This window comes from Cyprinus carpio, chromosome B14 (assembly GCF_018340385.1).
Source record: "Cyprinus carpio isolate SPL01 chromosome B14, ASM1834038v1, whole genome shotgun sequence".
In the NCBI taxonomy this organism is placed as follows: Eukaryota; Metazoa; Chordata; class Actinopteri; order Cypriniformes; family Cyprinidae; genus Cyprinus; species Cyprinus carpio.
Window position 1 is genome coordinate 19,210,553 of NC_056610.1, and position 14,514 is coordinate 19,225,066.

General features: G+C 34.9%; 2 protein-coding genes across 2 annotated transcripts; both read right to left on the reverse strand.

The window, feature by feature from the left end:
* Positions 1 to 95: 95 nt before the first annotated feature.
* On the reverse strand, positions 96 to 2,724 carry LOC109102240 (MCTS1 re-initiation and release factor). Its single transcript, XM_019115569.2, has 6 exons — positions 2,536 to 2,724; positions 1,814 to 1,966; positions 1,614 to 1,711; positions 1,332 to 1,465; positions 602 to 669; positions 96 to 329 (listed from the first exon to the last, which is right to left on the reverse strand). Exons 1-6 carry the CDS (start codon positions 2,544 to 2,546, stop codon positions 248 to 250), a joined length of 546 nt encoding a protein of 181 aa, XP_018971114.2. The 5' UTR covers positions 2,547 to 2,724; the 3' UTR covers positions 96 to 247.
* Positions 2,725 to 3,609: 885 nt separating this feature from the next.
* Positions 3,610 to 13,671, reverse strand: LOC109102726 (cullin-4B-like). The gene is made up of 20 exons (XM_042738405.1): positions 12,765 to 13,671; positions 11,591 to 11,706; positions 11,402 to 11,505; positions 10,710 to 10,779; positions 10,495 to 10,568; positions 10,197 to 10,359; positions 9,389 to 9,479; positions 8,770 to 8,851; positions 8,610 to 8,677; positions 8,377 to 8,495; positions 8,106 to 8,298; positions 7,897 to 8,001; positions 7,693 to 7,803; positions 7,516 to 7,601; positions 7,311 to 7,418; positions 7,061 to 7,174; positions 6,831 to 6,936; positions 6,024 to 6,196; positions 5,797 to 5,949; positions 3,610 to 4,770 (listed from the first exon to the last, which is right to left on the reverse strand). The coding sequence occupies exons 1-20, from the start codon at positions 13,213 to 13,215 to the stop codon at positions 4,675 to 4,677; spliced, it is 2,583 nt and encodes an 860-aa protein (XP_042594339.1). The 5' UTR covers positions 13,216 to 13,671; the 3' UTR covers positions 3,610 to 4,674.
* Between the last annotated feature and the right edge of the window lie 843 nt (positions 13,672 to 14,514).

Below are 14,514 nucleotides of genomic sequence, written 5' to 3' on the forward strand. Positions count from 1 at the left end.
AAATACAATATACAACCACTGTTGCTTAAACAGGCTTTAAGCTGCCATGACACTATTCAGCTCTCAATGCAGCAAGAGACCATTTCAGTTTGGAATGACTTGAATGCAGGTTTTATTTGTGCATTATAATGGGGTCGCTTTCAAAGCTTTTGCCGTGGTACACAGTTGAGTCCATTCATGTAAACAGTAGACGGGCAGCCTGGTGATAACAGGTCCAAACGACTCCACCACATCCTCTCGTCTGTCATTACTTATACGTCTTCATGTGCCACAGTCCATCATTCAGATAGTGAACGTTCTCGATTCCAATTCCCTTGTTTACTTTCTCTCTGTTCAGTGAAGTGAGACAAGAAAACATTTTTAAATGAAATGCAATTTAATCATTTTAGTTTTCCAGACCCAATAAACTGTATAATCACAAATTAAACAGATGGTGACTGATTTATATGGATCTAATGTATTTATTTATTATTTTATTAAAACAAGCTTTAAACATTCTGTATTCTAGAAGATAGAGGAACTAAAAATTTAAAACACTTTTTGTTTTCATTTTAATGCCAAATGTTGATTGAAAGTGCGGGAGATGCATAGAAACACTTACATGTCATGTGCAGACATCTTCATGACTCCCACACAGAGCGCATGCTGCTTCCCTTCTGCCATTATAGCCTGAAAACAAAGACTTAAGGACAACAACCTGTGATATGCAACGCACACCAATCAAAACTATTACACAACTAATTGTTTGCTCAAATGTATATTTATGGCAGTTATGTTATTGTTAACTCAAACTATTAAAAGGTTGTTTCCAGCAACTGAAATACAATAAAATATAAATATTAGTATGTTGACTTGAAGCACTAAAATTGCTAAAACTAAAATTGAAATTAAAATAAATTAAAACTAAACAGAATTACAAACAAAATAATACAAATTGTCAAAAGCATTTAACAGAACTATTAAAAAAAAATGAAAAAGAAAAAAAAAATTCTAAATATTAATAAAATAAATAATACCAATGTAACACTGATTTATGGTTATTATTTACTTGCCGTTTAAAACTTGTATGCTGAATACAAATGTTCATGTAAAAAAGTATAAAAAAAATTCATAAAATAGCTTTTAAAAAGGCATACGATTCCTTTGTATGATGAACAGAACAATAATAATTATATATAATTTTTTTTTTTATCTCAATAGTAATATGGTGGTTTTTGTGTCCTTTTTGGAATTGACAAAATATATGAACTAATACTTTACATTAAAACATTGTGATTCGTTTGTCATAGAAGAAAATATTACTAGATATAATACAACAGCTGGAAAGATACAACTACTGTGTCTGTTTCTGCAGGGTAGAGTTTGGCTCCTGGTGATGTGAGGCCTGGGCACATGATGTTGGCTCCACTCAGAACAAATTTGATGGCTCCTTTATCTACTTGTTGGTGTGGCAGAATGAAGGGATCTGGAAAACAGACATGTGAGTACCAGGCATTAGTCTAAGCAAATGAACAGTAAGTGTTACTTGAATAATACAAGCAACTTTCTGGAACCTGAGGCAATTTATTTCTGCAGGGAAAGCATCTTACTGATGAAAGTGAAAGCGGTCTTACATTTGTGTAGAAGTCTGAGGGTGGGGTAGAAGGGTCCCTCTCTCTGTCTGAAGAAGAGCAGCTCTCCATTTACCGTAAGAATTTCAATATGCTCATGACTGGAAACGTAAATAAAATATCACACCTCTGATGTAAAATGAGTTACTCTTTTAGCACCGCGAATCAATAAGCACTGACTTTCCAGATTGTGTAACTCTTACCATCTCACAATTTTGACAGGGTCCTTTTTGGGCAGTATCTGGTTGAGCCAATCATCGATTTTGGGAAACTGATCTAACAGCTGATTCTTTATACCCTTAATAACAGACGTCTTCAGTTGAATACAGTTAGAAACATTTTCCTTTTCATCAAATCTATGAAGACCAAGAGAAAGAAATGAATTAGCATATTTAATGTCTAATACCTGCAGATGACACAGGATCAGTTCTCGGTTAAAAAAAATAATAATAATTTTGGCAAAATAAAGAAACTTGTCTGGAATAACAATTACCACCAATTGTTTTCTAATTAAAAAACTGACATAGTGTCTGCCCTTCGATGTTTAATGTACACATCTTTTGCAATCAATGTATTTTTTGCAGTTTGCTTATCATCTGTTCAAGTTAGAAATATGAAAAATATCCTAGCAAAAAAAACACTAAAAACATAGGAATACAGATTAATAATTTTCAATGAACCATAAAAATCAGCTGTGACAGAGCAAGTTAGCAGTTTTAGCTAAATAGGTTGATGTCTCGGTTACAGAATTAAGGGAAGATATTAAATTACAATACCATATATAACTGGTAAGCGTTTATATGCAACATTTCTTCTCTCTCTACTGAGAAGGCGAAGCTACTAGTTAAATGAAACACTGCATTACTATTACAATGCTAAGTTGTGTTAGCTACTGTTTATAAGGTTGACAACGGTTCAAGCTTACTTTTTAAACATCCTTGCAGGTCGTTATCGATCACTCTTGTCCTCCTACCTGTGTGATCTTACAGCTCGTAACTGTTAAGCTTTTTTTGAACCAAAAAATAAAACCTAAACATACAGCAGATTTAATGCTCTAACTCCACGCTTCACGTCAACCGCAGGTGATTCCTATTTACTACATTTACGACAGTGGGAAACATTTTACGGCGAGGGATGGACGTACAGTATGCCGGACAAAATGATGCTATGTACTTTGCAATATATCTGTAAAACTTTACTGATATCGTTAATGATAAAGTCAGTAGTCAGTAAAGTCAATATGGCCAAAGTGAGTAAAATTTTTAACTGATCGCAGCACATTAAGACAATTGTTTTGTATTATAGTTTCCACCTGAAATGTTTAAATATGCAAATAATGCGTTATATAAATTACATATGCAGCAATTTGCATAAACTTCCAGATCTGAAACCTGAAAACTAGATAAAGTAATTTTGCTAACGTGAGTTTTTGATCTCTTTATATCACTCCACCGTCAGAAAACAATGTCAAGAGCCAGAAGGGAAAATAAAATGGTCATATTTTTAGGAATAAAATGTTTGATGAATGATATATAAATAAACTAATGTGGAGATTTTTGAGAAAACGGCCTTTAATTTACAGACATTTATATGGTGTAATAAAATAAACACTTAAATGTATTTTGGATGTTTTCTTCCCACTAGTCTGAAAGAAACAAACTAATCCACAAAACACCAAATGTATTAAGTGCATGAAACTATGAATTTACCTGAAATGGCTTAAATTAAATTAGAATCTGAGCCAACTTTAGGAAAAAAAAAAAACAAAAAAACAGCCAACCTTAGAAAAAAATAAAAAAAAAAATAAATATAATATATATATATATATATATATATATATATACACACATACATACACACATACACATATACACACACACACACATAAAATACAACATCAGGTTTTATATGGTTATTGAATATAAAATCTACACAACACAATTTTTTTCCCCCCCCCACAAAAATAAAATACTGCAAATTGATTTGAGGGACAAGATCATGGAAACACATACAGTTGTTTATTCTGACGCAATAAAAACAAGCAAACTTTTTCCAGACACTGGACAACTGTCCACTTAAGTATGATTTCTCAAAACACCGTTGCCAAAAATTCCACAGACAGATCCAGTGATGCCACACAGAGGAGCTTCTCAGTATTACGGGCCTAATTCAGAACGGAAGGGTTATATAAACTTGGAAACACTAGAATGATAAAACGGTGCTGCTGTGCTTGTTCAGAGTTTCCAGGGAGAAAGAATGCAGTAGCAATGTAGTCCAGAGTGTCAAACATCAAAGTTGTGTGTAAAATGTATATACAAAATAAACAAGAGGAGGCAATGTGAGGAGGTGTAAGCAGGGAGGGAAAAAGGAGGAAGAAGTACAAGTTAGTGTTTAGCAGCGTTAACATTCCTACAAACAAAACAAGTGCTTGGTTTTATCTAATCTTGGCACATACTGTGAAATTTCCAATCAGCCTCAATTGTTCTATTTATCAATAAATCACATTCACAGAACATAAATTGCTTGTGACCAATCAGCTGAATCTTCTTTTCTTTGTACAAACATTGGCAAAGAGAAAACCTGTTTTCACACACTGCTACCCAATACAACACTGACTGAACAAGTGTATCAAATTCAATCAATCTGGTGATGGTTTTCTTTGCACAGGTAATACGTCAATATGTTGTGATATTTGCATGAATAAACCATGAAAAAAAAACATGCCAGAGACAAACAAAAGCCATGTAGCCAAGTCTGAAAATAAATAACTTTTCTTTTTAAGCTTGGGAGCGTCCAATTCTCAGAAGCATTTTAACAAAATAATTTTGTATTTTCTTGTCTTCTAATTGGACACGCCATTCTGATAGTAATAAAACATACCCTACCCTGTCAAAGCCATGAAGAGAAAACTGATTCGGTTGTTGGTCACTGGGGTGAAGATGTTAAAGTGAACAAAACCTGGAACAAGGGGTTCCATGTGCTAAGGGAAGTAAACAACGTCACTGAGAACAGCCTCCTCCTGTCATTTCTAACATCCCTCATCTACCCCTCTTATTCTTTCTCACTAAGCCACATAGTTGTATTGATTGGGATTGTCCTTATCCCTTTCCATGTAGTCCCTGTCAATAAGTGACTCTATCCTCTTCTTCAGATCAGCAGGCTGCAAAAAGAAAAAAAGAAAATTTAGTGGCAGTGCCATATGTTCTCTGCTGCGAGTCTTGGACTAGTTTCCAAATTTGGTGACATTGAGATCAATATTCATATTGCTCATGTTATATGCAATCTTGAGACAAAAGGAAAAAATAATGCATTATCAGTGAAGAATTGAAGTGAAAGCTAAATGACTGACAAATCCCTTGACTTTGATCATGATTATTTTTACTGAACGTAATTCACATTTAACAATCATATATTTTTTTTTCATTTTTTTAATGTAGGCATTTCATTCCATAAGCTGGACACAGGAACTTAAATGCTGTTTAAAATCTACTTTTCAAAAGTTTGCAGTGGTTAAGATATTTAAAAGGCTCTTTTTGCTCACCAATTTGATGAAAAACAGCATAACGTGTACATTATTAAAACATATTATACAGTACAATAGTAAATAAGTTAAATAGTAACCAGCAAATGTTATTACAAATTAAAATAATTAATTAATATAAAAAAAATATATTCCTGTGATGGCAAATCTGAATTTCCTGCAGTCATTACAGCACTCTTCAGTGTAACATGATCCTTCAGAAATCATTCTAATATGCTGATTTTGTGCACAATAAACATTTTCAATATTAAGAACAGCTGTGCTGCTTATTATTTTTCTGTAACATCATAAATGTCATTACTGTCACGTTTGAGCAATTTAATGAATCCGTGCTGAATAAAAGTATTACTTTCCTTAAAAAAAAAAGTTTTATGATTTATGATTTTACACAGATAATGTAATTGTGCAGCATGCAATTGAAAATGCTTTCATTTTAATGCACAAAGCTGTCACACTGCCCCAAAAAAAAAAAAAAAAAAACTTGTTTACATTTTGTACATGACTTTGTGATTGTTGGAGTTTTCGAGATTCTTTTGGCTGCACCCTTGCAGTTAAGTCTAGCTTCAAGACATCCATTTATAGCCAATCCAGTGAAACTACTCCATTAACGGTGAAAACAAAACAATTTGGCAACCATGACCTCACCTTGACTGGGAATTTAAGTTGGTTGTACACTTCAGACACCAGAAGGTTATGGCTGAGAGTTTTCCTCATCTTCATGATTCGAACAATGGCAGCATCGATTTGGTACTGACGGTCCTGGAATACTCTCTCTGTAGTGCTGGCTTGCTCCTCCACCTGTGAAGTACAGCAAAGAACCATGAGACCAAGCGGACAATAACTTTCAGATAACAGGTGTGCCGGGACAGTACCGTTTCTTTCATCTGGATCTGGTTGATTTTAATCCTGAAGAGTTTGTGTTTGAAATCATCATTACAAGAGAACTTGTCTCCATCCTCCACGTCTTTACTCTTTGGGATTTTGGTAAGGACACGTGCCTTCCCACAGGCCAGTGACTGCAGAGTCCGCCTCAGCTCACCGTCCTCTGCAAGTGTATGTGTATTTTAAATGTTGTCAAATTTGGAAGTTTGTAAAAGTCTGTGCGGTTTACAGGGTTTCTGCAGGAGTTTTTAAAGAAATTTTTAAGTTCTTTCAAATAAAGAAAAATTAAGAAATACCGAAATAAGCAAACAATACGTCGATGTTCTCAATGTAAATGTACAGGGAGCACAGTGAGTTGTATTAGCAACACTCCAAAGTTTGAAAATGCAACTTCCAACTAACCTCACAACCTTTTTATTAATTTTACCCCCACCCCAAAAAAGGCTTGAATAGCTAAGATTCCAACCTCTAGAATATGGAAATCACTTTTACTTTACATCAAGTAAATGCATCTTAATTTAAGGACGTTTAGATATTTTTTCCTGTAAACGAAAATTAGTGGGGAAGACTTTTTCTTTTTTTGCTATGTATGCAATATTTAATGCCATGACTTGAATTTAAGACTTTCTGCTCTGCACTTTTTAAGGCCTTAATTTGCAGAAGACTTTTTAGGACCTTTTTAAGACCTACAGAAACTCTGGTTTAACTTTTAATTTAAAGTTGAACATTAAATGGAATAGTATCTCTTAACAACATGAATAAATTGCAATGCACTTGCTTGTCAGAAGTGTCCATACCAATGCCTGTAGCAAGTTTAATATCCTCCAGAGAGAACTCCTCCCCTTCATTAAACATCAGCAGAACCAATGTCTGAAAAAGGGAAACCTGCAGCTCTTTTCTGCCCTGTGGAAAAAAAGGGAGAAGTCTTTAAAAAACAATGTTTTAAATTAAGTTAGTAAATATTACGATCTGCTAATAGTCCGGTATTCATGCAAAGTTGCTCTTTTCAAAATAAAACATGCATTACCTCTTTGAATTCTGCCTTTAAAACACAATGTCCTAACGTAGACTGCCATTGTAGTTTCCGTCCACTGTGTTTGCCCAGGTAAAATGTTTTGAAAATCTCCTGCAATCTCACCATCTGGAGAGTTAAAGGTATTAATAAAAGATTAAAAATTAATTATAATGCGATTAATTTGAATTATGGGTATTACTGCCTTGTTTAAGTAACAAGGAATATCTAATCCAAGATCCCGTTTCTCAATATCAGAACCGACCTCTGGAGGCAGATGTACTTCCATGGGTACATATGTTGGCCAATAACCCATCGTGAGGATGTTCACTGTCAGCTCAATGTTCCCCGGAATATTTTGGCATTGCATGTGCTAAGGTCCAGATTCGAAAAGAGAGATTTGTAAGATGTAACTAGACACAAAATAAGTGAATACAAATAATGAAAATGAATATAAAAGTTATCATCACCTGTTTGAACTGCACCATAATATCTTTTGACAGCTCCATGTCTTTAAACATCCCTTCCAGCTTACTGGTAAACGCAGCTCCACATTCTACAAGAAACACACGATTTTACTTCACACAGCCTTTCGAAACATCTGTGTTACTGAAAATGGTATGTTTTAAGAATGAAATGTAATTTACCGTGCTTCAGTTTTGACAGCATTGATTTCTCTGCATCTACAGAGGCACTCTTTCCCACCAGTAACCTCTTCGCCAAGTCTTTCTTGTAGAAGGCCTCAAAAACATCTTTGCCTAAGAGAGAGATGAGAAAGTCTATGAAGCTTAGACAGATAATTGAAAACTTTCTGGGTCTTTGGAACAGAGAATAAAGTTTTAATGTATTACCATAAATGAACCTGAATATGATCATTATCTTGTCCAACATTTTCTCAAGTTCCTCATCAGTCGCTTCTTTGTTTCCAGCACGGAGCTTTGAATCCACATATTTTGCTGTAGAAAACAAAACAAAAAATTTAGTGAATGTTTGTCTTGATCCAACCAGCTTTAAATTCTCAATCAAACAAAAACCCTAAATGATTGGTGGGAAAACTAACCTATGAGCTCAGCAGGTTTGTTTGGCCGTTTATTGATAAAGGTCTCGAAAGCCTCCTTCATGCCATTAACAAACTTCTCATTCCTCATGAAGCACACATCAATGATGAGATCGACTTTATCCTTGAAATCCAAAAGCTCCTGAACCATTGTCTTGTCTTTCTCTGGGTTGATGACAATTGTGCTTCCAAAGGCCTGAGACACAAATAAACAAGACAAATTCAGAACTGTTATGATGGTTTTCTCAGTCATCTAGATGGGTTCCCTGCACACCTTGATGTACTCGACCCAGTGCTGCAGAAGCACCTGCACACCTCCCTTCACACGACTGAAGAGCTGGTACAGCAGAGACAGATCTTGAATACGGTTCTCATCCAGCAGGTTATTCAAACCTAGAGTGGGACAAGAAAACAAGCACTTATGTAAATCACTTCTAATTATGAGGATGGTTGACCATTTGAACACCAAATACAATGTCAATCATCTTCATTCAATGAAGGTAATACCTTTCTGAAGTATTGCAGTGAGGTGTTCTCCAAGAAGTTGCTTTTCCACTGTGGCAATGAGGTGTTTTCTACAAGTAAAAAGACAAGCGTTTCCATATCTTTTTTTTTTACCAAAGTAACTACTAATTGTAAATGTTAGTTATATTCTCTGCATACTTACTGTGTGCTCTGGTCTAGGTATGTAATGACTCTATCTGCCCCCCCATACATACGTTTACATAAATGATATACACACTCACCCAAAAAAAAAAAAAATATTAGTTATGAACTGAAAACTGAAAATCCAAAATCATAAATAAAAAAGAGAAAAGTCTAATTAAAAACAAAAATTTATGTTCGTTTATTATGTGAAACATCTTCATTTTGATCTTTTTTTCCCGCATACAATCACAGTTCCTAAAGGCCAGACAGAAAAGCACCATAAAAGTGGTCCTTATGACTTATACTAGTAATCATAAAACATATGACCACAGAAAACTAGAACACAGGTGACTGAATACTTCAAAGCCTGTGGTTGTTACCAAAGTGATCATTTTCTGTTCCACCAAAACAAAATAGCAGCATATCTTTGTAGGGGTGTAAATAATTTTGAAACAACAACCAAGGGTGATTACATAATTAAAACAAAAAAATCTAGCCTGTATCAAAGTACCAGCCTGTAGCTAACGTACACTTAAAGAGACATGCCAAAAATGTATTGCTTACAGAATCACAATAAAAAAAATCATAAAAAAAAAAAAAAAAAATCAATACTTTATGTTCCCCTGATGTGAAACTCGCCTCTCTTTCCTGCATGAGTCTCTGGCCCTCTGCAGCATACAGTCGATTTGTCTCCTCCAGAAAGCGCTGCTCAAATGAATCCTGATAAATCTGTCATAAAATGAACAAAGCTGTGATTACAACAATACTTAAACTAACAGGTTTGGCCACACAATTTAAGGGCTGAATAATATCAAGGATCAAAACCTCACAAGATCTGTTGAAAATTTCTGTGCATTTAATGCATTAATGCAGAATTACATTTTTTGCTACAGAGACTAAGTGTAAAGATGCAAATGACAGGATGTGGCATAATGTTGGTGAGTAATGAAATTATTTTGACTCATCCCTCAGTTTTAAAAAAAAGCAAGTTGTTACAGTAAAGACCTTACCATGGAGATAAACGGGCCATGTACTTTGAGGGTTTAAAAGCAGAAACATGAATTATGAACACCTACATTAATACTCGCTTTAAAAATGTGCATTAATATTCATAATTACTCAAGGTTTTGCTTTTTTTTTCAGCAAAAAAGTTTAAGCTTATGCGCTTTTTTTTTTTTTTTTGCAAAAATTAATATTTATAACAAATATAAAAATACATGCCAAACTAAGCTTTTAAAAATACTTATTTTAGTATCCTTGTCTGTGTCATGTGAAAGTTACTGGGTTTACTGACTTTATACAGGCATGCCACTTAAGCAAGCGATAAGTAGTACATTTCAAAAATTATTTTTAGTTTTATAAGTATTATTAAATGGTTATGCCATAAATGCAACATAAACCCAGATACATTAATTTGAGTACAAATGAGAAATCAGGTGAGCTAACCTGCAGATCTGAGAGCATGCTCAGAAGACTCCTCAGGAGACTGCGGTCTACGGCCTCTCCACTCCGCTCTCTCTCAATAAGAAGCAGAATCCCATCGATTGTCTTACTCTGCACCTTCAGGTCGCTGATGATATAGAAACGAAACAACTCCAAGCCCATATCCCTGAAGACAAAACACAAACGTATCATTAATCGCCAGTGGAAGGAGCAGCAAAGCAATGGTAGTAAATAAAAGACAGCAAAGGTGACAGTGCCAATGTTACAAATTCAATATCTTTCGTCAAGTGTGAAGACATACCAGATTGATGGCAGCATTGAATTTTGTAAAACATATGTGCGATCCAAAAACAAAAATATACTCCTAATCATGATCTAGAAGAAAAGACAATGTTTTTGTATTAAAAGCATTTTTTTCAAACGGGTAAATAACTAGATATAGGAACATTTTATAAAAAGTTCAACTTTTAACTTCTTAAAAACACATATAGAGACAGAGATCTAGAGTAGACTAACCATTTGTCTGCAGTGATCTTGCCAACATTTGTCTATTTTCTTGAGGAACAGAACACTGTCTAGGGCATCCGTAGGGCAAGAGTTAAGAAATGGTTTCCTATCAGAGTTATGATTAGCAGTCTGTAAGCAGACAGTCTTAATTAATTACCAGTGACTCAACTTCTTATCATTTCTGAAAAATGTTACCTCGTATATTTAGCTCATCATATGCACCGTCTGCAATAGTTTTCTAGCAAAAGTGTTAATGAGTTTTATGTCACAAGTTCAGATATTATATAAAATTATAATCAATTTTCCTACTTTCGTTTTAAGAAATACATGATTAATTAAAAATAAAAATATAATTCTGAAACTACCATGCAAATGTTTGGATTCAGTAAGAATTTTTGAAGGAAATAAAGACTTTTATTCAGCAAGGATGCATTAAATTGATCACAAGTGACAGTAAAGATATTTATTGTTACAATCTCTATAAAAAACTGTTTCTTTTAAACTTTTTACACATCAAAGAATCCTCAAAATATCTTGTTTGTGATGGACCATTGTTTCGCTTCATGAAAAGAAAACTAAACTTTTGGACTGAAAAAAAAAATCTTTATGTTGAGCCCTGTCATGAATGCTCTTTTCTTTAACTCTCAACCTAACAAGACGGCAAGAAACAGAATAGAAATCTGTAGCAAGGAAAAGGATATTCTCTGAACTGGTCAATCTGCGCCTTGACATGGTCTTCACAGACCACTCTGAGCTGTTTATAGAGCTTGGCAGATATCTTATGTGAGCACAAATTTTCAACAGCCTGAGAAGACAAAGGGGAATATATAGCATTAGATTCCATGTACAATATTACTAAATGATCAAACAAATATATACATAAAACCTACCTGATAGAGCTCCTCTAGATTGTACTTTATTGAAGTGCTGTTTTGTATGGCCTCTACTGCCTCCTTCAGCTTCTGCCAGGTCTCATTCGTGTAATTCTCTGGTAATTTGGGCTTTTCTGATATAACATTATAACAAAAAGAAGGATGTGTATTAACAAGAAACATAAACACTGGTTAGTGTTTCAATGAAGGTCAGGTTTTGATTTTGTTTATACAAATGATGTGTCATCATAAACAAATGCAAAATCTGCTGTTCTCATCTGTTACAGAACCACAGCATTTACTTTTATAAGACAGTTACCGAAGTTATTTATTTTGAAATAACTTATGACAAATCATGGCTACTAAGACTAAATGTAAAGATGCAAATGACAAAGTGGCGTAATGCTGATTACTAATTAAAATATTTTTGAGTTTAAGACAAAATGTAAACAGTACAGATAAATTGCAGAAAAAACATTATCATGAGGCTAAACATGCACTTTGAGGGTTTAAAAGCAGAAATATGAAGCTGGTATTATGTTAACACTTACATTATTGCTTCCTAAAAAATGTGTTTAATATTCTTAGTTTTGCTGCATGTCATTGTTTTTGAGAACAATACATATATACATATGCGTGTGTGTGTGTGTATATATATACACACACACACACACATATATAAATATATATATTGTTAGGTAAAAAAAAAAAAATATATAGCCTGAATGCATTGTAAGTCGCTTTGGTTAAAAGCGTCTGCTAAATGCATAAATGTAAAAAAAAAAATGTAATTGTACTATATATATATATATACACACACACACACACACACACACACACACACACACACACAATTACTCACGTGATGCTCCTCCATAAACAATAATCTATATATCAATAAACTTAATATATCAATTAATCTCAATAAGTGTTTTTGTTTACTCAAGTGATGCTCCTCCATAAACAAAAGAAAGTTACAAAAGAAAGTCTAAAATGCTGATCTCCACCGAGACAGCAGCACATTTTCTTTTGTAAGACAGTTACTCAAGTTGTTTACTACTGCTTTAGCTACTAGGCATCTTTGATGGACATCGCAGGTGTGTTTGGCCCAGGCAGCTCGCTAAGTTTTGAAACACAGCCTAAGATGTTTCAAAGAAGACGAAGGGGACCGCAGTCTCTTCACCTAACGTACCTTTAAAGTTCTTGATAACAAGTTTCTTCGCAGCGCCGGGTTTGCTGTTGGAGAAGGTGGCGGAGCCCGCAGACTTGGTCAGTCCGTTCGCATGATGCCCCACACCTCCTGGCAGGAACACATTCCTCGCCTTGGATTCGGCAGAGTTACACGACTCCTCGGCCATCTTCACATCCAGTCCGATCAAATCCAGCGGGTCCTCGAACCTCAACTTCTTCTGGATGTGCTGCTGCTGTGAACTGGAAGAGCTGGACGTTGTGGAGGAGGAATTACAAATGGCTTTAGGAGACGAAGATATTGAATCAATGTCTTCCTTCTCAGAATTGTTAATTTTCCTCTTCTTAGAAGCCGTTAAGCTAACGTTACTGTCGTTGTGAACATCAGAAGCTGCCGGTCTGGGCTCTTGGGCTGGCGGTGGGGGACTAGGGGAAGGTAAACCTGTTGGAAACATGAAAAAAGAAATACCAAATCAAATAGCTAGTCTACTAATGCTACGATCCCGGTGAGTGGACGCGTTATATTCCTCGGGCTCGGTCGGGGGACGTGCAACCTCGCGGCTCCGAATATGAAGAAGGAGAAACGGAGGATAAATTGAGAAGTGCAGCCCCACTTGGACCCTTCTCTGTTCTTGTTATTGCCAGCAGAGGAAAGATGGTTGAATACTGCTTCCTCTCGCTCGCGCGCACTCCGGCGCGCTGCACAAAGTCCGTTGGATTACAAACTGCTTTTCGCCGAGGACTGTCTGCGTTAAAGCATTCTGGCAGACGCTGTGTTTCCGCTCGGGAGATAGACTGGTATTTTAGGTTTGAGGAGAAGTCCGCGGGGAAATAGTAACTTTTCTAAGAGGTGGCGCTGACCCGCCGGAAGTACTTTCCACCGTTGCGTTGGTTAAGCGCGAGGCCTGACGTTTCCGGTCTTCTCCATCAGGGGGCGACAATACATCATGCGCAGAGCAGTCTCAAAACTTGAAAACACTTGCACTCTGTACTATCTTAAATAAGAATAGTGTTTGTGAATTACACCATCCAAGCTAAAATTTCAATATCATAACATTTTAATATTTTTGTGGTCAACTATATTATGTTTATTTTTTACTAAGAGTCTTAAAAAATGTTATTCATAAATGTCAAGTTGTCACATTTTAATGGGGAAGGATGTCAAATGTATTTTAAGTCATTTAATGCAATTAACCATTACAATTTCTGTTGTTTTTTTTTTGTTTGTTTGTTTTTTGTATGTATGTAAACTGCATTTGTCTGCCTTATGATTGTTTTGTGATTCAAAAAATGTTTTAGTTTAGCTAGAAAATATGTGTATAATGTGCTGTATAATGACAATATGTTCCCTCTGTTGGGTCACAAAATGTCAGCATGTGTTCATTTATAACATGATCTTTTTTCATGGGCTATAGTGAAAATGCTGAATAGCTTTTTTGCCAAGTCCGTTGAATTATGTTATGATTCAGTTTGACCCATTTACATTTTGCTGTTGAAAATGGTTATGATACTGAACAATTGTTGCTGTACTGTTTATAATATTCACAGTTTATAATTTTCAATGTAAGTATCAATATTAAAATTTCACTGTTTTTAACAGATTTTTTTTGTTTTGGTTAGCTTGATTTTTGGTGAACTGTATTGAAACCAATTAGGGTCAACTGATTATCAGAAATTTAAACAAAAAATTCATGACATGAATAAAAAAAAAGTGTGATAAATATAGCTTCAGAAACTGGATGTCTTTTGGATAG